At 36.9% G+C, this 24,563-nt stretch overlaps 1 protein-coding gene across 2 annotated transcripts in view; it reads right to left on the bottom strand.

Moving 5' to 3' along the window:
• The window catches only part of Fzd6 (frizzled class receptor 6), a 45,895-nt gene extending 24,632 nt beyond the window's left edge, over positions 1 to 21,263 (bottom strand). The window contains exons 1-2 of one of the 2 annotated variants that reach the window (XM_046464882.2): positions 21,090 to 21,263; positions 19,636 to 19,968 (exon numbers count right to left, since the gene is read on the bottom strand). In XM_046464882.2, the coding sequence (XP_046320838.1) occupies positions 19,636 to 19,812 (177 nt within the window). In that variant the 5' untranslated portion in view covers positions 19,813 to 19,968; positions 21,090 to 21,263. Of the gene's footprint in view, positions 1 to 19,635; positions 19,969 to 20,894; positions 21,024 to 21,089 lie in introns of those variants that run through there. The other variant, XM_046464883.2, reaches the window with a different exon arrangement.
• Positions 21,264 to 24,563: the final 3,300 nt, after the last annotated feature.

Genomic DNA, 24,563 nt, shown 5'->3' with positions numbered 1-24,563 from the left:
TACAATTAAAATGATTTCTGAATTAAAGAATGACCTAAATGAGCAAATACAGGCAAAAACTGATCACTCCAACAAAGAGATAAGAGAACAAATATAGGTAGCAAAAGATTACTTCAAGAGAGAGGGGGCTGGGGTTGTAGCTTCATGGGTAGAGTGCTCACCTATTATGCATAAGGCACTGGGTTTGATTCAGAGCACCACATAAATATAAAATAAAGATATTGTGCCAACCTAAAACTAAAAAATAAATATAAAAAACGAGAGAGACTCTGAAAAAAAACCAGTCAGAAATCCTTGAAATGAAGGATAAAGTAAATCAAATAAAAAACTCAATAGAAAGCATAACCAACAGACTAGATCACTTGGAAGAAAGAACATCAGATAATGAAGACAAAGTAGACTATCTGGAAAATAAAGTTGATCACACAGTGAAGATAGTAAGAAACCATGAACAGAACATCCAAGAATTATGGGACAGCATCAAAAGACCAAATCTAAGAGTTGTTGGGCTAGAGGAAGGCACAGAGTTTCAAATCAAAGGAATGTGGAATCTCTTCAATGAGATAATATCAGAAAATTTCCCAAGCATGAAGAACGAATTGGAAAGCCAAATAGAAGAGGCTTACAGGACACCAAATGTACAAAATTACAGATCTACACCAAGGCACATTATAATGAAAATGCCTAGCATAAAGGATAAGGATAGAATCTTCAGAGTCACAAGAGAGAGGAATCAGATCATATATAGAAGGAGACCAATTCGTATCTTAACAGGTTTTTCAACCCAGACCCTCAAAGCCAGGAGATTGTGGAATAACATATACCAAGCTTTGAAAGAAAATGGATGCCAACCAAGAATCTTATATCCAGCAAAACTAAGCTTTAGATTTGATGATGAAATAAGAACCTTCCATGATAAACAAAAGTTAAAGGAATTTACAACTAGAAAGCCTGTACTACAGAACATCCTCAGCAAAATATTCCAAGAAGGGCTGAGGATGTGGCTCAAGTGGTAGCGCGCTCGCCTGGCATGCATGCGGCCCGGGTTCGATCCTCAGCACCACATACAAAGAAAGATGTTGTGTCCGCTGAAAACGAAAACATAAATATTAAAAGAATTCTCTCTCTCTCTTTTTAAAAAAATTATTCCAAGAAGAGGAAATGAAAAACATGATGAAAATCATCAGAAAGAGGTATTACAGTAATCAGAGGAGAAACAAAATCACGTTGAATACCAAGAATAAACAAAAATGGCTAGGTATACAAATCATATCTCAATAATAACCCTGAATGTTAATGACTTAAACTCACCAATCAAAAGACATAGACTAGCAGATTGAATAATAATAATAAAAGGCCCAACAATATGCTGCCTCCCAGAGACTCATCTCATAGGAAAAGACATCCACAGACTAAAGGTGAAGGGTTGGGAAAAAGCATACCACTCACATGGACTGCGGAAGCAAGCAGGGGTTTCCATCTTCATATCAAATAAAGTAGACTTCAAACTAAAGTCAATCAAAAAGGATAAAGAAGGACACTATATACTGCTCAAGGGAACCATACACCAACAAGACTTAACAATTATAAATATATATGCCCCAAACAATGGAGCATCTATGTTCATCAAACTCTTCTCAAGTTCAAGAGTCAAATAGACCACAACACAAAAATTTTGGGTGACTTTAACACACCTCTTTCATCACTAGATAGATCTTCCAAACAAAAGCTGAACAAAGAAACCACAGAACTCAATAATACAATCAATAACTTAGAATTAACTGACATATATAAGGAATATTTCATCCTTCAATGAGAGAATACACTTTCTTCTCAGTAGCACATGGATCCTTCTCTAAAATAGACCATATACTATGCCACAAAGCAACTCTTAAGAAATATAAAAAAGTAGAGATACTACCCTGCATTCTATCAGATCATAATGGAATGAAATTAGAAATCAATGATAAAATAAGAAATAAAATCTACTCCAACACCTAGAGACTAAATAATATGCTACTGAATAAACAATGGTTGCAGAAGACATCAAGGAGGTGATTAAAAATTTTTCAGAAGTGAATGAGAACTCATGTACAACATATCAAAATCTCTGGGACACTATGAAAGCAGTTCTAAGAGGAAAGTTCACTGCATGGAGTTCATTCCTTAAAAGAAGAAAAAGTCCACAAATAAATGACTTAATATTACATCTCAAAGCCCTAGAAAAAGAAGAACAAATCAACACCAAAAGCAGTGGAATACAGGAAATAATTACAATCAGAGCTGAAATCAATGAAATTGAAACAAAAGAAACAACTGAAAAAATTGACAGGGGGCTGGGGATGTGGCTCAAGCGGTAGCGCGCTCGCCTGGCATGCGTGCGGCCCGGGTTCGATCCTCAGTACCACATACAAACAAAGATGTTGTGTCCGCCGAAAACTAAAAAATAAATATTAAAATTCTCTCTCTCTCTCTCTCTTTAAAAAAAAAACATTAAAAAAATTGACAGAACAAAATGTTGGTTCTTTAAAAAAATAAGATTGACAGACCCTTAGCCATGTTAACGAAGAGGAAAGAGAAAACTCAAATTACTAACGTACATGATGAGAAAGGAAATATCATAGCAAACACTACAGAAATACAGAAGAGAATTAGAAATTATTTTGAAAACTTGTACTCCAATAAAATAGAAAATATCGGTCTGGGGATGTGGCTCAAGCAGTAGCACTCTCTCCTGGCATGTGTGTGGCCCGGGTTCGATCCTCAGCACCACATACAAACAAAAAAATGTTATGTCCGCCGAAAGCTAAAAAAAAAAAAATATTAAAAATTCTCTCACTCTCTCTCTCTCTCTACCTACCTCACTATCATTTAAAAAAAAATAGAAAATATCGAAGGCATTCACAAATTTCTAGTGTCATATAATTTTCCCAAATTAAATCAGGATGATATACATAATTTAAAAAGATCAATTTCAAGTGACAAAATAGAAGATGCCATCAAAAGTCTACCAACCAAGAAAATACACAGTCGAGTTCTACAAGACCTTTAAAGAAGAACGAATACCAATACTCTTCAATTTATTTCAGGAAATAGAAAAAGAGGCACACTTCCAAACTCATTCTATGAGGTCAATATCACCCTGATTCCAAAACCAGGCAAAGACACATCAAAAAAAGAAAACTTCAGACCAATATCTTTAATGTACATAGATGCAAAAATTCTCAGTAAAATTCTGGCAAATCTAATACAAAACCATATCAAAAAGACTGCATACCATGACCAAGTGGGATTCATCCCAGGGATTCAATACGGAAATCAATAAATATAATTCATCACATCAATAGACTTAAAGATAAGAATCATATGATCATCTCAATAGACACAGAAAAAGCATCTGACAAAATACAGAACTGCTTTATGTTCAAAACACTAGAAAAACTAGGGATAACAGGAACATATCTCAACATCCTAAAGGCTATCTATGCTATGCCCCAGGCCAACATCATTCTAAATGGAGAAAAATTGAAGGCATTCCCTCTAAAAACTGGAATAAGATAGAGATGCCCTCTTTTACAACTTCTATTTAACATAGTTCTTGAAACACTGGCCAGAGTAATTAGATGAAAGAAATTAAAGGGATACACATAGGAAAAGAAGAATTCAAATTGGCACTATTTGCTAATGATATGATTCTATACCTAGAAGACCCTAAAAGTTCCACCAGAAAACTTCTAGAACTATTAAATGAATTCAGCAAAGTAGCAGGATATAAAACCAACACCCATAAATCAAAGGCATTTCTGTATATCAGTGATAAATCCTCTGAAAGGGAAAAGACGAAAATTACCCCATTTACAATAGTCTCAAAAAAAAAAAAAAAAAAACTTGAGAATCAACTTAACAAAAGAGGTGAAAGATCTATGTAATGAAAATTACAGAACCCTAAAGAAAGAAGTCAAAGAAGACCTTAGAAGATGGAGAGATCTACCTTGCTCTTGATGGGCAGAATTAATATTATCAAAATGTCTATACTTCCAAAAGCACTATACAGACTTAATGCAATTCCAATCAAAATCTCAATGACATTCCTCATAGAAATAGAAAAAGCAATCATGAAATTTATCTGGAAAAATAAGAGACCCAGAATAGCTAAAGCAATCCTTAGCAGGAAGAGTGAAGCAGATTGCATTGCTATACCAGACCTTAAACTATACTACAGAGCAATAGTAACAAAGACAGCATGGTATTTACAGCATCAAAACAGACTGGTAGACCAATGGTACAGAATAGAGGACACAGTGACTAACCCACAAAATTACAATTATCTTATATTAGACAAAGGTGCCAAAAACATGGATTGGAGAAAAGATAGTCTATTCAACAAATGGTGCTGGGAAAACTGGAAATCCATATGCAACATAATGAAATTAAACCCCTATCTCTCACCATGCACAAAACTCAACTCAACATGGATCAAGGACTTAGGAATAAAACAAGAGACCCTGCATCTAATAGAAGAAAAAGTAGGCCCCAATCTCCATCAAGTGGGAGTAGACCCTAACATCCTTAATAAGACTCCTTTGATAGAAGAATTAAAGTCAAGAATCAATAAATGGGATGGAATCAAACTAAAAAGTTTTTCTCAGCAAAAGAAATAATCTGTGAGGTAAATAGAGAGCCTACATCTTGGGAGCAAATTTTTATCCCTCACACATCAGATAGAGCACTAATCTCTACAGTGTATAAGAACTCAAAAATTCAAACACCAAAAAAACAAATAACCCAATCAATAAATGGGCCAAGGAACTGAACAGACACTTCTCAGATGATGATATACAATCAATCAACAAACACATGAAAATGTTCATCACTGCTAGCAATTTGAGAAATGCAAATCAAAACCACTCTAAGATTTCATCTCACTCCAGTCAAAATGACAGCTATTATGAAGACAAACAACAATAAGTGTTGGTGAGGATGTTGGGGGAAAGGTACATTCATACACTGCTGGTGGGATTGCAAATATGAAAAGCAGTATGGAGATGTCTTGGAAAATTGGGAATAGAACCACCTTTTGACCCAGCTATCCCTCTCCTTGGTCTATACCCAAAGGGCTTAAAAACAGCATACTACAGGGACACAGCCACATCAATGTTTATAGCAGCACAATTCACAATAGCTAAACTGTGGAATCAATCTAGATGCCCTTCAATAGATAAGTGGATTAAAAAATGTAGCATATATACCCAATGGAATATTATTCAGCAATAAAAGAGAATAAAATCATGACATTTGCAGGTATATGGATGGAGTTAGAGAAGATAATGCTAAGTGAAGTTAGCCAATCCAAAAAAACCAAATGCCAAATGTTTTCTTTGATATAACGAGGCTGATTCATAGTGGGATAGAGAGAGGGAGCGTGGGAGGAACAGACGAATTCTGGATAGGGCAGAGGGGTTGGAGGGGAAGGGAGGGAGCATGGGGTTAGAAATGATGGTGGAATGTGATGATCGTTATTATCTAAAGTGCATGTATGAAGACACGAATTGGTGTGAATATACTTTGTATACAACCAGAGAAATGAAAAATTGTGGTCTATATGTGTAATAAGAATTGTAATGCATTCTGCTGTCATATATAAATTTAAAAAATGGACAATTTCATAATCATAACAAGAAATTTCAATACATCTTAGTAAATAAAAGATGGGCAAAAATTAATCAATAAATATTAAATATGATTAGAGTACTATAATAAACAAATCTGATTTAAAGGGTGCATACAGACAGAACCCACACACAATTAGAGAATAGCTTTGGAGGATGTTGGACCCATGGAAGTTTTACCTGTCCTCTATAGTTGGTATTCTGTATCTCTTTTATTCAAATGATATTCAGAGACCCAAGCCTTTGCTACCTAACAAGAAGTCCTTGAAGAGCAAACAGTACAGTGCTTTTCTCAATTTTTTTTTTTATCCTGGGGATGGTAGGAATGCCCAACTGTGCAAGTATTCTCCTTTGGGACTGAAGTGGAGGAGGAAGGCATGGGCAACTGGTGCATTTACTTCTTTATTTACTGTCCCCCAAAAGCCTAGTGCCTAAATTTTTCGAGAATCTGATAATCAGATTCTTTGGTAGAAAGAATTAAAACATGCTGTATTTATTTCCAACTCAGAAGACATTTTACAATACCCATGATAAACTGATGTTCAGCATTTAAGAACTAAATCATCTAGTTTAAGGGCTGGTAAAATGAAAGAAATGTGTAGTTTTGCTACACTAACACAATTTTCTTATGGGACAAAAATGGGAACCACTTCCCTTGCTTAATTCCTCTGGAGTGCTAATGTTGGTTAATCCAATAATGCTGACGTTCACATACTGTGCAGAGGATAAACCAGATATTGAACACTTAAAGTCCTTCATAGGCCAGGCAGGTAGATTCAAAGGCGTATAAGACAATGGGGGTTTTGGGTAGCATCTGCCACTCAACTCCAGTAAGATGTTATTTGGAAAGGTGGGCACAGAATTGTCTCATATATCCATGCTTTCACAAGAAAACAACTTGAATTTTTGTGTGATTAGATTTGGGCACTTTAATTTACATATTTAAACATGCGTGGGACAAACAAAACATGTCTTTGTGTCAGACCCAGTTGGGTCACTAACTTCCAAGTTTTGTTGCAAACTAACAGACTTAAAAAATTCTTGGAAGGAACCCAAGAAGACCTTTAGGTCCAATTATTTTCAGAGTGTCTGTGTGCATCCATGTGTACATGTATATCTTGCCAAGAAACATTTTCTTTAAATAAGAGGTTACAAAGAAACCTGACTTATTAAATAAATAAAAGCACAGCTGCTTTGGCTGAGGAGGAAGCCCTTCCTGCAGAGAAACCTCTCACTGTTCCCCTCACTACCAGTGACCTCAAAGCATCTCCAGAGATCATAGATTGAAAACACTGACATAAGCCAAATCCTCAGACTGTAAGTGAAAAAACTGAAGCCAATTTTTTATTGGGAATTATTACTGAAATTCCAAAACCTACTCTGGATTAGAATCTTGATATCCTTATTCATGGTCCAGCACTACTTTCAGCAAGACTACAGCTGCTGATAACAAATCAGAGCTTTGCTTTATTCAGCACTTACCATAAGTGAGGCACTGCGTTTTTTAATATACCATTTACTTTTACAACAACCCTGTGAGATAGATGTTATTATCTCCACCTTGCAGACAAGGTACCTGAGGCTGAGAAAAAAAAAGAAGTAAGCAGCATAAGTAGGATATGAACCTGGGCTCACATGACTTCAGAGGATGTCCTCTTGAACTTTCACACAAAGCACCAACCAATTCCCCTGAGAATCACCCTTTCCCAAAGCATTGGACAGGCAAAAATGCCAATAAGGATGACGAGACCAAAGATATCAAGAGAACTGGAAATCTTTTACACGAAAGAAACTCCCCAGTTTGAAAAAACAATAATTCACAGGTCACAAATCAGACTATAAAACCTCAAACTACACTCCTCTTCCCTAACCAGGGGAAACAAGATTACCTTTCTTCCCAATCCTAGACGGAGTTATCTGTCCTTGAGCACTTACCCAACATAGGAATGGAGTAATCCAGACTTTGGGGATGGTACCAGAAGATCCCAGAAAAGACTATCTCCCAAATAACAAGTGAATTACAACTCCAACAGAGAACACGTGGAAAGTAGCCTTTGAATCACCTCTTTAAAAGCACCCTGATCCTGCTGATGCGCAGAATCACGGCTCTTGGGACAAGAGTCCCCTGTGTTTCTTCTGCTAAGCAACCTTCTTTTTCCTTTTTTCTCAAACAAAACAAAACAAACCCAAAAAAACAAAAAAACAAAACAAAACAAAAAAACCCCTCAAACTATGTTCATCATTCCAGATAATGCACATATCTCCTAAAGCAGGTAATTTTGAGCAAATAATTTAGAAACAAACAATGACATTTTAAATAATGAATCATCCTATTATTGAATTTAGTGTATCAATCAGTTGAAAACATAAACTGGATGAACACACTGCTCTAATCTTTTGAAGCAAAAATCTTAACAGGAATCAATGTTCATCCACAAAACATACTAGGTACCCTTCTCAGAATCTAACCTTTAGATGCAAAGATACTAACCCAACTTACTGCTATTTATGTCCGTATAGTTTTATACTCTTAAATCTGTCAGATTATTACACTAGTATTTAGCATAGTTAGTGCATATAAACTTGTAAATTGAGCAAATATTCAAACTTCCTGATCTATCCAGTCTGTTCCCTTGCTTCCCACTTCGTGACACATCTTTTTAAAAATATTTTTATTAGTTATTGATGGACCTTTGTTTATTTTTTTTGTTTATATGTGGTGCTGAGAATCAAACCCAGTGCCTCACACATGCTAGTCAAGTGCTCTACCACTGCTCCACAACCCCAGCCCTCATGAGACATCTTATTCAACTCTCTTACTGATCTTGTGCCTTCATGATCTCACTTATGAATTCCTGGTTTTGTTATTTCATTCTCAAAACAACTCATCCAATAACTAACCACAACAAAATGTATCAATACTGCTTTTGTGATTCTACCATTTAATAATAAATAAAATAGTCCTATTAATTACAGTTTTAATCCTCAGAGAAATAAAAGGTACACTCCTCCAAGGAAATGGTCAGTCTCTGGCAGAAATACCTAGAAATGATTGTTATTATTAGTACTGGCCAAGTTGAGGAAGAAGGCAAATGAGAAGGCAATTCATATCTCTATTCTGAAAAATAGCCTAAGCTAAACATTAAGATAAATGGATAATGAGAACCAAAATACATGGAGTATTTTATATAATCTTTTTCTGGAAATAATGCTAGTATTTAATCTTAACTGAGTTCTAGGTACTCTTTAACTACCTGTGCCTCCACTAACAGAAAGTTTCTATATCAGAGTTTCAGAGTATCCATCAGTAAAATGAGAGCCACAAATTAATGGATGATCTCTAAGGACACCAATGACTCAAGAGCTTATGAAGACAGTAACAGACTAGAGATAAATTTCAAATCAACTATAGATAATACAATGACATTTTCTCTCAGGTAGGTAACTCTGTCTTACTTTGATCTCTACAGTTAACACTTATCATTTCCATCTGCCCAGCAATCCTATTTTGGGGGAATTCCAAAGCAGGGGAGATGCTATAGAAGCTAAGGAGGAACATAGGGATGCAATTTGGCAACAATATAGGCTTAGCCATTTAGATGCTCCAGGTATTGAGATTCTTGGGGAGATCATTGGGTAAAGAACAGGTACAAAATATTATTTGAGTCATCTGGAGAGTGATCAATACTCCCTACAATGCCAAAATAAGTGTCTAGTGACAATGATTCAGAAAGTGTCCAATAGCATTGGCCTTGGTGACAAACCAATATGATAGTGTATGTTTTGGTTCCTCTGACCCTCCACATATTGTGAATCTGGTTGTCCAGCCTCCCTGTGAATTTTAAAAGCTGTTGTATGTCTGTTCACTTTCTGTTTAAATTAGCCAGAATTCATGTCTGTTATCTGTAGCCAAGAAGACTGATTAGTGTGGAGGTTGGTTGCACATAACATGGTTTGTCGGTGACTTCAGCAAAATGGGTGAATTTTAGGACTGGATTTCTGCCCTAACTTAGGGCTAAAATCAGTAAACAGCCATTAATATTTAGAGCAAAACAGTAAACTGAGTTATCCTTTTAATCTCTTAGATTCTAAGTACATTTTAGAACCCAGTGAAAGCAACACTATGGGGAGATCAAATGACTGCCTGCCACCACGTTAGTCAAGGTGTGGAGTAAAAAATAAGTACTCAAAGGACCCAAGACTAAAGAAGTTGAAAACTAAATGCAGTTTGATCCTGCAGGTTGCCAATTATATAAACTTAATGCACCCCACCACTCATAAGAGATCTGGTGATACTGTGGTTCGGAAGCAGTGGGACCCAGATTTCTGAAGTAAGGATGTGTGATGAGATTCAGAGTATTATATTTACACAGTACTGTGAACCCACAATCCTCAAGGCAGATCCTCCTCATTGGAAAGACTTACTGTAAGTCTGTAAGAAGAAAATAGCTTCATGCTCCATATTTCCCTTCAAAGTCTCACCCAATATCTAGAGTTCAAACCAGCATGCCCTAGGAGGGTCAAGTCAAAATCAAATATGGAAAAAAAAAAGGCTTATGTATTTATTAGTGGTAAAGACACTGTTGAGATTGATTTCTGAGGGTTATATATTAAGGAAGGAAAAAAAAAACACTTTTAGATGGGGCTAATATATACTGATAGGCTTTATTTCTCAGATTCTAGATTCAGTGTGCTAGCCTTCAGACAAAGGGCTTTTGAAGTATTCAGATGATAAGTGGGCTTTTGATGGGGGCTGAGTGGGACACCCCCAATCCAACTCACTTTAATTTCTCAAGTCTAAATATGTATACCTTAAATAGCTGTCTTTAGCAAAAAACATAATCACCATGTTGGTTTTCTGGATGTTACTATGGCAGGAGGGGTCAAACAAAAACCATTAGAGGTTCCCCTGACCATAAGACAGAAAATCAAAAACAATATTGCAGATCAAGCAGATTTTCCAAAATAGTGACACCATAAAAACATATTCACCTGCCCATTTTAATACTCTAGTGCAAGTGGATATATTGTTAACAAATTGTCTGAAGCAATAGTAATCAAATGGTGAAAGTGCTTTTCTAGATGTGGTCTCTCTACTGTAGACAAATCAGTATAGCCCTCCACCTTGTATGAAGTTCTAACGTGACCAATGCTCTTTTCTCTGAAAGTAATTTGCTTTCACCAGCAAGGACAGTGGCACATCTTGGCCAGCTTGCCCTAGAAAGTGGTTACCAAAGAGTGGTCCTCAATCAACAGCATCAGCACCCTTAGGAATTTGTTAGAAATGCAATTTCTCCTTCCCATTCCAGACATACTGATTTAGGAACTCTGAGGTAGGGCCAGAGATCTGTTTTTTAATAAGCCCTTCAGTTGATGCTGACGCACACCAAAGTTTGAGAGGCACTGCTTTAGGGTAACAGCAGCTCTTCAGCTCTGTGTCTCAATATTACTGACAGAGCTCATTTCACAGGACATTATAATGGTCCATCATATTGAGGACATAAATATAAAGCCATAGACATGTACCCTAAATGCCATAGAATGACACAATGCAAATGAGATTAACCCTACATAAGTAAAAGAGTCTTCTCATCTTGGTTTTGCTACTAGTTTCTGATAGAAACTGAACACAATAATGAAACATCTAGAGATCAACTCAAGCTACCTCTCATGGACAAGGTATTATCGAACTTACCTACTCATTCATGATGCCAGATATATACAATAGCATTACATCTGCAAGTAGCTAAGCAGATCTTAAAGACATGCTACCTATGTCTTTAAGACCTATTACCATCTTTTCCTTAAAACACACCTATGGCTTCATGGAGAGTTCCCTCGGACCAAATGACTGAAGAGGAAATAATTATAGCCTAGTGTAGGTGGCCCAGCCAAGTGTGAACTGCAGTAGGATTATAACTCAGAGGTTATACTAGTGGGCTGAATTTCAATCATGTCTTTTCTACATTGTTGAGAGAAAGGTGGTATGATATAAGAAGTCACATTGATTCAAGAGGTACAGCTTACAGTATAACCAGATAGAAATTTGGTGAACTGGTGATTAGGAGTCTGGAAAAGAAGTATGTGAATTCTCCAAAATGATCCTATAATATAAAAATATTGTTGCATATAAACGCAAACCAAAAGCCCTCCACACAGAAAAAGGTCTTAACCACGTAGACCAATAATCTACTCTGTGGATGTCAATCAGACTTTTCTCTAGTTATTCCAGGATTTGATTATTAGGCTTTGTAATTAAAAAAATGGTGGCAAGAAGTGTGTGTGTGGGGGGGCAATTTAATTCTCCCTGTGGCTGATCTGGCTATCGAAGAGCAGTCAAGTTGTCAGAAGCAGAATAAGCAACCAACCTTAAGCCCTTAACCAGAGGATCATCCAACTATCTAATTTCAGGTTAAGATCCTGGGTCCCTTCCATCCAAGATTTGTTCTCAGTATAAATCCCTTTTTATAATGTCGCCAAGTAAACTGTTCCTGTATCAGGGTTTTAGTTGTAGCTAGTTTCCTTAGAGTGAGCTTGAATTCCATTCTGCCCATTCAGTCTATGCGCTGAGCACTACTCTTCAATTCTTTTTTCTTTTTTCCTTGTTTCTTTTTATTAAATTTGCCATCTCTAATCAATTTTGTTTCTGCTAAACCCTATCTTAGGTGGAAAGGATGCAGAAAAAGAAGAAAATTAAGTCAAAATATAAGGAAAGGAGGTTCCTTTTGTTAGAGTTAAAGGACTTAACATAAACAAAGGAATGACCAGAGCAAAATAATATTAAATAGGTCTGAAAGTGTTTTCTGGAAATGAATAAACATGGGCTAAAAAAGTAATCTAATAATTTTTTGCTAAAAAATAGAGCTAAAAGTGTTATTTATAACAAAAACAGATTGTCTTACATTTCCTCCACCAGAATATAAATTCCATGAGGGCACAGAGGTCTGTTTGGTCCATTATTGTATGTCTAGTACCTGAATGGTGCCTCAGATATTGATTTAGGCATTCAAATATTTGCTGAACAAATGAACATCAGCTGGTCTCAGTGATATGTATAGGGAAAGGACTATCAAGCTCCCCGTGCTATAATGTTCATGGGAGAAACCATACTATGGTACTGGGGTTGGTGGCACTAACATCCCAAAGAGAAAGACTAGGATAGGATTTTAACTGAGAGAGACTGAAAAAAGAAATGTGTTTGATTTTTCAAAAATATGCAAAATGGAGTCTAAGCAGAGTGGTCTGTAACAGCATCTTGGCTGTGTCTTGCCTACGTTATATATCCTGGATACAGGATATATAAACACTTGTCAGTTTTCTGACGCACAAATCAGAATCCCATCAGTACATGGAAGTAAGTCATCTTATGAAGGCCAAGTGACTTCATAGTATCTGATTCTCAGCTCAGGATTTATGCTTTCTACCCTGGTCATCATACCCACTAAATCCCATGCAATGGTAAATGCCGTACTACTTGCTTTACAAAGGTATCAAAAACAAAGCTGACTCTTAGTGATGGTGATAAAAATTGAAAGGAAGTCAAGTAATTTTTTAAAAAGTGATTGAACAAAAAAAAGTAACAAAGCTCTAGCAAGACACAGACCCACTGAAGTCTAAAGGGTCCTGAAATATTTTTAGCTACACTTCACAGAGCAAACAATGGCAAAGTGGTTACATAAGTTTAGTGTAAATTCTTTGAGATAATCAATGGACTATTGTATAAAAAAGTGGTGCAAACTCTTGCATGTTTTTAGGAATTTTTGGTAAATCTCAGGCAAGTCAGCTTCTTTTAAAAAAGAAAATTAGAGTTGAGACTGAGAAGAAAAGGCAGGAATTTGCAATATTTCCATAATGGAAGACTTATTTTTTTTTAATTTCTTGTCAGAGAACATTAAATATTTTAAATTATTTTCCCCAAAGAACTTTCCTTTGGAAATCAGACAAATACACAAATTATCTGGTTGATACAACAAAGCAATCTATTTAGTAAAGAGTCAATGTTTTAGTTTAGAACTAATAACTTGAAAAGCTACAATTCTGTGGAAACTACACATTCAGGTACACATTAAAGCTATGAACTCAGGTACACAGTCAACAAATATTAATGAACACATGAAAAATACATATACTATAGTAATAAAGTCTCATTATCTACATGTCATATTCTCAAAGAGGGGAAATGATCACAACAAAACAGTCTTTCACATTATCCATATCCCTTTGTGGACAAGTTCTCCTGTGGGCACAACAAGAACAACCAACGCCTACGTTGGAACACTTCAAGGAAAGGAATAAAACTCTGTGCTTATCAGCAGAGCCTTTCAGGAGAAATATCACCCTTTAGGTTCACAAAAGTGTCTACCTTTATTATGTAGATTCAGAGGAAGCAGTCAGGTTGCTTTCCCTACATTTGCAAAAGAACACCACAAAGGAAGGTAAGCTTGCAGTTCTACATTTAAAACACCAATGACAGCTATTATAATACCAACTTGGAACACTTTTCAGTGTGAATTTCATTTTTTATGACTAATATTATGCTTTCAGAGTAGTTAGAGTCATTTTTAGATTATATTCCCTGAAAAACAGGTTAATCACACTCAACATTTTTTCCCCTTATGTATTTGGGCACAAGGGTAGAGACTACAGAGGAAAGATGATAGGTGAGATCAGGATGGGTCCACTGCATTCTTCTAAAAAGCTGGAAAAAAAATGCCTAAAATCCCTGGATAATAAGTTTTTTTTTTTTTTTCTAGAAGTCTGTTGATCCAGTTTTTCTCCACCCTTTTATTTTTAACTGAATAGAAACATTTTATAGTACATATTAACAGGTGGAAAGGAAAGCCTTTTATTTTATTTTATTTTGACTTATTTCTCTTTAGACTATTTAAAAGTGGAATGACCACATGCTGTTCCAAACACAATACATGACTTTGCTTTTGCCTGGACCTGAATGAAGGCAATTCAAAGGAAAAATACAATATTCCTGTTTCCGTTTTCCCTAGATCAGTCTCAGCTTTTTCTGGATGAAATCAGTCTCTCCAGGGAGTCAAACCTCACAATTTGAGAAACAATGCTCTAGATATGAAACAAAAGGAACACAATGGAAAACCAGCAGCCATTTGTTTTTCCACTTAGGAGCCTTAGAATGTACAACATCCTTTTCATCACAAAGCCAAGTTACTATTCAGAATTGAAAATTAACTCTTTACAATACAAATAATTTTAGTTTCAGATAATAAAGAAAAAACTGAAGTCCCTTATTTCAAGCAATATCTGAAACAAAACTTAAGAACTGTGATTATTTCAGTCTTTCAGCTTGTGATAAGCCTGACTTAAACAAATTCATGTGGAAAGTAAATGACATATAACTCAGGTAACATTAATAACAATGCCCAATAATGTTCATTTATTACATGATATAGTATCCTTAAAACACTTTCTTTCATGTATTGTGGGGTTCTGCCAAATATGGTCCCCCTATTTTTTTTTAAATAAAACTTTCCAAAAGTTTATTTGAAAAAATATACACAGCTTTTATATTAGTGGCAACCCATTATGTAGCTATATTATCATATCTCCTAGGAAATATTTTTGTAAATACAATAAAGTTTTACTAAAACACAGCTATTCCTTTGTTCATATACTGTCTATGACAGCTTTTCTGCTATGGTTATAGAGATGAATAGCTGTGACAGATACTACATGGTCTCCAAAGTCAGAAATATTTGGCCCTTTACAGAAAATATTTGCAAACCCTATTCTTAACCAATGGGTCTTGAACTTTACATTCAAAACAGTTTCCTAGGGTCTATTTTGAAAGATCATGAATCAGTAAATCAAAATAAAGTAAACAAACTTGCATTTCTAACAAGCTCACAGCCACTAAAATTTGAAAACTGCAGCTCTAAGATTATCAATGACCATAAATGCCTAAACAGGCTAGTTGTCACAAAATGGAAACTGAGGGCTAAAAGTAGAATGAGATGGATCTCCTGACTTACATGAAATTCTTGGTGGCTAAGAAAGTACAATTGGTTGCTATAATCATCAGGCAGTTTTTAAGAAACTCACCCTACCATTAATTCAGTTTAATTTAAAAGGGACTAGCAGAAATCAAAGGCAGTTGGGTTGAAAGTATCAAACCCAACCTATTCTTTAGAGAAGATATATTCTTAATAAAAGCTAAGGTACTCACAATCATAATCTAGTCGTTGACTGGAATATTAATTTAAGAACTCAAGCATAATGTTTGAAACATATCTGACACATAGTTTATAATCCAATGGTCTAATTAAAAGATTAATTCCTTTACTTCATATAAAAGAAATGGTTAAAAATCAAATTCTTTAAACAAATCCCAACAAATATATGTAGAGCTAATGGAGGAAAGAAAATAGAGAATTTCAACTGATATATTTCATTAGAGCTAGGCAAACAAAAAAAAATGTTATGTAAAACAACTAAAAATATTAGAATGCCTTTCACTTGAACACTGTAGAGATAGATAGAGGATAAAGGTGGAAGGTAAGAAGTTGGAAGAAAAATTCTCTTTGTTGACTTACTTTTTCTTTATTCAGCTTTTATTGAGCATTTACTGTTCAGAGACATTGTACTAGGCATTAGGAATAAGGATGAATAAAAACCATCCCTGCCTTCAACAAGTTCACCATCTAAAGGCACATAAATAATTGTAATACAACATGTTGAGTATACAAACTTATAAATATTAAGTGTCGTAACAGTATAGAACAGTATATTAAGTGTTATAAATAACAGTATACTAAGTGTTATAAATATAAGTGTCATAACAGTATATTAAGTGTTATATGCTTGGGTGAAAGAAGGCCTCACTAAAAAGAGCCATTGCTTTAACTGAGACATAAAGGAACTGAGGAGGTGAAGAAGACAGAAGGGCAGGTAGAGGGCTCATCAGAAGACACAAAACTGTGCAAAGGAACAGAGGTAAGAGTGATATGAATTTGAATTCTACAAATGGGTCAGTCTGGTTGAATCGGAGTGTGCAGTATGGGAAGGGACAGGAAAGCAGGGTCCCATAAGACAAGTTTGGAAACTCTCTACAAGCAGGTCTTTATTTCCCTGGCTTTAGGGATATGGTAAAGAATTTTAACCCCAAGATGGACTGCATTCATTTGCATTTTAATAAGATCACTTTGGCACCACTAGAGAAGACAGAATGAAGGTTAGGGATTTTATTTTTGATCTCACAAGACTTTGTGGTTAAGGCAAAGCTGAAAAAAAAAATCACCTAATTTTTATCTAAATGCAGTCTGCAAAGAAGTAGAAAAGACTGAAATTTACACATTATATTCAGGGTTTTTTTTGTTTGTTTGTTTTGGTGGTGGTGGTGGTGCTAGGGATCAAACCCACGGCCTTGTGCATGCAAGGCAAGTACTCTACCAACTGAGCTATATCCCCAGCCCTACACATTATATTCTGAATCTTGGGAAATATATCTTTCTTATCCAATAAGATTAAAGATATTTTTAAAAATGGTGAAAGATGACATTATGGATTATGCAGACAGAGAACACTGTGTCAGAGTCAGATCAGAGTGCTCAAATTTGAACAAATAATAACTTCTCTGGGCTGCAGTTTCTTCACCTGAATAATGTAGGGATCAGGGGTTCTTAACCTTAGCCCTGAATAGAAGTATATTTCAATATAATTGGCTTATTTTACAATCCTACCCATTTTATTTATTTAAATTTTAAAACATTAACTCTTGAGAAGGGTTTAATGGCAAGAAAGAGTTTAAGAAACTCTGCATGATCTTTAGGTTCATTTACAAGTCTCAAATGGTAGGATTTGGGCATTCAATATAGGAAGTAAAAGAGAATGCTGCTGGCTAAGGACAAATAGGAATGGGACAGCAGGAAAAGCACAAAACTACAGATCAAAAAAATTATATAGAGATTAAAATTTTGACCCAGGTTAATATTATTTTGCCTGTTCACTTCCCCTTCTCCTTTTGGAGACAGGTTAATTCTGGTATTAATGCTATTTAATGGCTTTCTTCTTTTATATCCTTAAGCCTACTGAAATGTGATTCATAGAAAATGTTCATTAGTGAAGCCTATGAGAAAATTTAGTACGTGAAGATTGTATAATGAAGAGATTGGTAATATAAGAAATCAAATAAAGAAGGTAAGACCAAAAAGCCTTCTTGATAATGTCCAGACCCAAAACTACCGGGGAAGAAGCTAGGTAAATAAAAACCAAAAACCAGACAGACAAAACTTCTTTTTTTAAAAAAAATATTTTTTTAGTTGTTAATGGACTTTTATTTTATTTATTGATATGTGGTGCTGAGAATCCAACCCAGAGCTTCACACATGCTAGGCAAGCACTCTGTCCCTGAGCCACAATCCCCGCCCAAAACTTCTCTTTTTTTAAGTCTCTTTTTTTGCTTTATAAAGATAGAAATGGAACAAAAATAGTTGTCACTGTCTTACAATTATAGGCCTTTTTAAATAGCAGGGATACATCTCTCCCCTATCTTTATAACGGTTTTCTAGATAAGGAACTCAAGTCCAAATGTTACGAACTTATAAAATCATTGTTAGCATTCAAACTTAAAATGCATGTACTTACTACACAGGAAGGAACCAGATTAAGATAAAACTCTTTAAGAACACTACTGAAACATGAGTTTTAAAACATATATTATCATAAGAGGAAAAGTGAATGATAGAATTATTGTTTGATGGTATTTCCACCACATACTTTACTTTAATGAAATTAAACTATCAAAAGTTTCTGATAAATCAATGAAAATCTTTCCTCACCATTTGTTCAGTATTGCATTGGTTTGAAAAACCACTGAAAGATTATAACATTATTTGTAATGTCTTTTAAAATAACATCTATTTTAAAAGCTGTCCCATTTTTGGACAGAAATCTACAATGAAGTAGTCAGACAGTTGTTCAACTGAACAATGGAAGACCTTCAAAGTTGCAAAATCAAACTTGGTCAGTTTTTAAAAATGGTATCTATATTAGATTTGTAGGGTTTTCATCTCTTAGAAACAATCTGAGGGTGGGAAAAAAACCTTGACACCACCCTCAGACCATTTTTTTGGTGGAGGGAGACTATAAAAACAGCACATTTGTCCTCTTTCTTTCATGAGATTTATCAACCTAACAGATCTGTAGGGAGGGCAGGTTCCTGTCTCTACAGGTAGCTCTTTCTTCCCACACCTCCCTAGCAATTTGCATATCTCTAAACCAGAGGCAAGTAACTGAGGTACCTAAGGCAATCAATCTTTAGTGTCACTCTGCTCCTCACCTGATATGTGGTTTCATTTAACAAGTATAAGATATGGGGTAAAAATGGGAGTTCATAACCCACTTGAATCAAAGTGTGAAATATGATATATCAAGAAATTTGTAATGTTTTGAACAACCAACAATAAAAAATTAAAAAAAAAAAAACAAGTATAAGAATACTTAAATGCTGTGTTTAAAAACTAGTCACTTTTTAGTAAAACACTGTCTGCAATCCCCAACATATTCCAATAATTTATTTGCTTTGGAAAAACTGAGCCAAGTGAACATTACAACTACTTATAAAAATATGTAAATTTCTTCACTTCAGTCTAGGCATTAGAGATTATATGTTCAGTGAATTGGAAAAAAATCAGAATTCACATTTCTAGAGAAGTTACTGTACTTAATTTCGAAAAGCAAAATATTTGCCAGGTGCGAGATATTTCGAAATCATTCAGAACCAAACTTCATGATAAAATAAACTTATATTAAGCAAATTCAATAAAGAAGGACCCAACAATACACAAAATATGTCAGTAGGGGGATTTAATTTTCAAAAGGATTTTTCAATATATGATTTCTACAAACTTGAAAAATCCTTTATGTGTTTAAAAATAAAAGAGTTTATTTAGACCACAACATAAACCATTTTTCAACAAAAGCATGATGAACCACTCACCTCCATTTCCACAGCAGCAATACCCTGGTCATAATGACCCATCAGATTAGGGAAAAATGTCATGTTGTAGGCCATTTTCATGCATCTGGGAACAGTAATTGGTTCACAGGTGAAGAGACTATGCCCCCTTATGAGGGGCAGAAAAACACATATTAACAAAAATGGGAACAGTTCCATTTTCTTCAAATTCCTGATTTTACCACATGGCTTGGATTAATTGCTTTTCACCATCAGAAGACTCCCGTCCAAAGATAAAATGTTCAAATTCCTCATTTCATTATTTTGTCAATTCGAAGGAAGCTGTTTTCCTGGAAATGAGTTCTGGGTCAATTGCTGTAAAAACAACCCAGAGGGTGTTATCATAAAAACATTTGTCATAAAATCAAATGCAAGTCAAAGTGCAGAGTTAAGATTTTTATCCTAGGTAACTAACATTTGAAAAATGATGGAAAATTCCATCCTAGCGAGATACTCTTTCATCTGCTTTGGCATAGAATGTATTATTTGCTAAGGAAGTCTCATCTCTAGGGAACTGATGATTGAAGGTTTGTGTTGTAGGGAACATGGGTTTAAAATGGGGGGGGGGGAGGGCAGAGAATGAGTTGGAGGAAAAAAAGGAATGCTGGTCTAAGTTAGGACCACGTTAAAAGGCATTAATAGAATCATGAAATCTAAGGTTCCCTTTTGGTAATCTGATTACACACAAGAAAACAGGCCCAGGGAAATTCCTTAAGGCCTAAGGAGTTGTTAAACTTTCAAAGATTCTAAAAAGCTAGTTTTTGTGGCAGTCTTCTGGGGACAGACTTTTCCTGTTTTTTCAAAAGGCCAACTAGAGGGAGACTTCTAGGATTCTTCCTGGGGAGGAGCGAAACTAGTTTTCATGGAATGGGGGCGGGTGTGTGTGAAGAGAGAGTGATGATGCCGTCGAAATTGAAAATGAGCAAATCTGTCCCGGGAGGGCGACGGCGGTCCCTTAGGGAGGAAGGCTGTGAGCCCCGAATTATGATTTTTATGACTATTAACCCCTTTTCATTTATTCCTAATCGCAGCGTTCCCTTTTTTCCTCCACCTCGCCCCTTTACCTCGTGTTTCCTACAGCACAAACCTTCAATCATCAGTTCCCTACCCCCCCCCCCAACACTGCCAGGTGCAGTCTTCCAGCGCCCCCACACCCGACACCTGTCCCAGGCCTGAGCGCGGCAGCAGCGTCCCTGGCCTGCTGGGCGGCCCGGCGTCGCCTTTCAGGAGTTGGCTCTCACTTGCGAGGAAACTTTGGCTGCGCAGCCAGTCCCGCCGCCAGCTCCGCAGCACCTGCGGCTCCGTCCCGAGCCTGCCGGAGTCCGCCCCGCAACCGTCCAGGCCCCCAGCCCGCCCTGCATCCCTGGAGGCCCGCTCGGCTGCCCCCAGGAGCTGCCTCTGCGGCCACCCGCCGGGTCGGGGCCCGGGAGCCTCACCTCGGGCGGCGCTGGAAGGCCACTCTCCCTCCCCGTCGCCGTCCCCCCCCGCCGGCAACCTCGGACGGCCCCGGGGAGTGTCCCGGACTCGAGCTGCCGCCGGGGCCGCACGGGGAGCGAGAGCTGAGCGATCCCGCGAGACTGCGCCGCCAGGTCGGGCGGGCAGGTCCGGGCTCGTGGCGGCGGCAGCGGCGGCGGCCTGGGACTCCGCCCGGCCCCGCCCGCACGGCGCCCGCCGGGCCTGGCTGGGCCGCTCGCCCCGCCCGACCCGGCCCGACCCGACCTGACCCTACCCGGGAGAACGGTCCGTCGGGGAGCCAGGGTCGGCTGTGCGCCCAGAAGCCCCTGCACCTTGCCGTCGGTTATGGTAGCAGAGGCCCAAGGCTGCGCCCTCACTCGCCCTCTGCCCGGAGGTCTTCATCCTAGAAGGATTTTTTTTTTTTTTTAAAGCTCTTGGAGATTCTCAAAATACAACTCCCTTTGGAACCCACTTTTAAATTCCAGGAACCAGGAACCTTTAAATGGAGCCGAGTTGCTCTGCTATGTCAATTGCCCCAGTAACCTGAGTTGGACAGCGGATAACTTCCAGGATAACTGTCCTTTAAAAAAAAAGAAAGAAAGAAAAGTAATTAATTCAGGGATCTGGTTACCAAGTTTAAGTTTGGTGGCAGTGGGCTTTCTAGCCCAAGCAGACCCTACACTTTCAGTGATGCACAACCGTAATAGAAAGTTGTATTGCTTTGAAAGTCAACCTAGTTTTTAGTACCAGCTGTGTCACACGTCATCCCAACTAAATTACCTATCTTTCAGAGTCTCGGTTTCTTCAATATGTAGACAACATAATATTTATAATGATAGTTAATGTTTTTTTGAGGACTAAGCCGGGTAATGCCAAGTCCTTTATATTAATTTACATCTAATCCGCAGGACCCCTCCATGAGATAGACAGAAATGTATATGAAGCAAATGAACTTGTGGAAGCTCTTTGACAAATGCAAAATGACTTAAAGGGAGGCGATGACCAGATAAACCATCCTGCTGCAGAAAACAAATGTCACACTTAAGTGCCTGGGGTGAAGGGCATCACAGAATAACCAGAAGAATTTTGAAATCTGCAAAGCATGGAAATGGGGAAAGGCTTGAATTTGAAGAGGGATATTCCTTCCCAGCTTTACCAAGAGCTTAGCACCCCAGAAGGGCCTTCCTCTGGACAAGGGTGTACCACTAAGCTATATCCCCAGCCCTTTTAATTTTATTTTGAGACAGGGTCTACATTGCCTAAATTGCCTGGGCTGGCCTTGAATTTGCAATCCTCCTGCCTCAGCCTCCCAACTAGTTGGGATTACAGGTGTGCACCACCACATAGGCAAGTCCTGAATCACGATTTTTATTTGCTAATCCTTTGTTGAGCTTTACCTCTATGTTCACGAGAGATATTGGTTTGTAGTTTTGTTGTAGGGCTTTGATTGGCTTTAGTATTAAGGAAATGCTGCTCTCATAGAATGAGCTAGGGAGTATTCCCTCTGCCTCTATCTTCTGGAAGAAATTTTAGAGAAGTGGTCTTGCCTTATTGTTGTCTAACATTAATTTGAAGAATCTCTAGGTCATTATTGCTGTAAATATTTCTTTTGTTCCTTTTTGTTTCCTCCTGGTATTCCTGTTACCTACATGTAGTATTTTTGTAGTTGTCCTACAGTTCTTGGATATTGTACTTTCTTTTTTTCTTCTTCAGTTTTTTTCCTCTTTTCAGCTTGGAAGTTTCTATTGACATATATTCAAGTCAAGAGATTCTTTCCTCAACCATTTCCAGTCTATAAATGAGGCCATCAAAGGCATTCTTTATTTATATTAACAGTGTTTTCATATCTAGAAATTCTTATTCATTCGTCCTTAGAATTTCCATTTCGTTGCTTACATTGTCCATTTTTTTCTTGCATATTGTCTACTTTTTTTCTTTTCAGTCCTTAACATATTAATCCTAGTTATTTTAACTTTCTGGTATATTTTTTCCAATATTTATTCCATATCTGAGTCTGGTTTTGATGCTTGCTCTATCTCTTCAAACTGTGGTTCTTTTTTTTTTTTTTTTTTTTTTTTTTTTTTTTACTTTGATTTTTTATCATCTTTTATTTCAAGACAGAAGTCAAAAAGAAATATAGAGGTACATATAATTGTTTAAATATCCTACTTTTTATCTCTTTGAGGTTTCATAGCAATATTGCCTCATTTCTTGTCTAAGAGATCTGTTTGAAACTGATACAAAGCCACAGCCTTTATTTATAAATGTTTCTCTTCAGTGTAATTGGTCTGAAAAATACATCTTTCTCGTCCAGCCTTGTTCATTAGGTACTGGTTCCTGAGAACAGTCTTTCTTTCCAAGAGAGCAAAGTGTTGTTTGTTATGTAGACTTTTATGGATCATAAATGAAAGGTCTCCTTTCTACTGTTTTTTTTTTTGAAAAGTCTCTCGAATAGGAAATCAATTTATCCCTTCTTAAACAGATGCTACTTTGGTTTTTGAGTGAACAATTGAAAAATTATGCAATATTTATTTTTTTCCTTAAACAATGCATTTCTTTTTTTTTTTTTTTTAATTTTTTATTGTGGGTTGTTCAAAACATTACAAATTTCTTGACATATCATATTCCACACTTTGATTCTAGTGGGTTATGAACTCCCACCTTCACCCCATACACAGATTGCAGATTCACATCAGTTACACATCCATTGATTTACAAATTGCCATACTAGTGTCTGTTGTGCTCCGCTGCCTTTCCCATCATCCACCCTCCCCCCTCCCCACCTCTCCCCTCCCCTCCCCTCCTCTCTCTCTACCCCCTCCACTGTATAACCCTGAGGGTCTCCTTCCATTACCGTGCAATTTACCTTCTCTCTCCCTATCCCTCCCACCTCTCATCCCTGTTAAATGTTAATCTTCTTCTCCTGTTCTTCGTCCCTACTCTGTTCTTAGTTACTTTCCTTATATCAAAGAAGACATTTGGCATTTGTTTTTTAGGGATTGGCTAGCTTCACTTAGCATAATCTGCTCTAATGCCATCCATTTCCCTGTAAATTCTATGATTTTGTCATTTTTTAATGCAGAGTAATACTCCATTGTGTATAAATGCCACATTTTTTTTATCCATTCGTCTATTGAAGGGCATCTAGGTTGGTTCCACAGTCTTGCTATTGTGAACTGTGCTGCTATGAACATCGATGTAGCAGTGTCCCTGTAGCATGCTCTTTTTAGGTCTTTAGGGAATAGACCAAGAAGGGGAATAGCTGGGTCAAATGGTGGCTCCATTCCCAGCTTTCCAAGAAATCTCCATACTGCTTTCCAAATTGGCTGCACCAATCTGCAGTCCCACCAGCAATGTACAAGTGTACCCTTTTCCCCACATCCTCGCCAGCACTTGTTGTTGTTTGACTTCCTAATGGCTGCCAATCTTACTGGAGTGAGATGGTATCTTAGGGT

The sequence above is a fragment of the Marmota monax genome, unplaced genomic scaffold, assembly GCF_021218885.2.
Source record: "Marmota monax isolate L192 unplaced genomic scaffold, Marmota_monax_Labrador192_F-V1.1 WCK01_AAM20220418_F8-fsc00003, whole genome shotgun sequence".
Classification (NCBI taxonomy): Eukaryota; Metazoa; Chordata; class Mammalia; order Rodentia; family Sciuridae; genus Marmota; species Marmota monax.
This window is presented reverse-complemented; position numbering and strand designations above follow the sequence as displayed.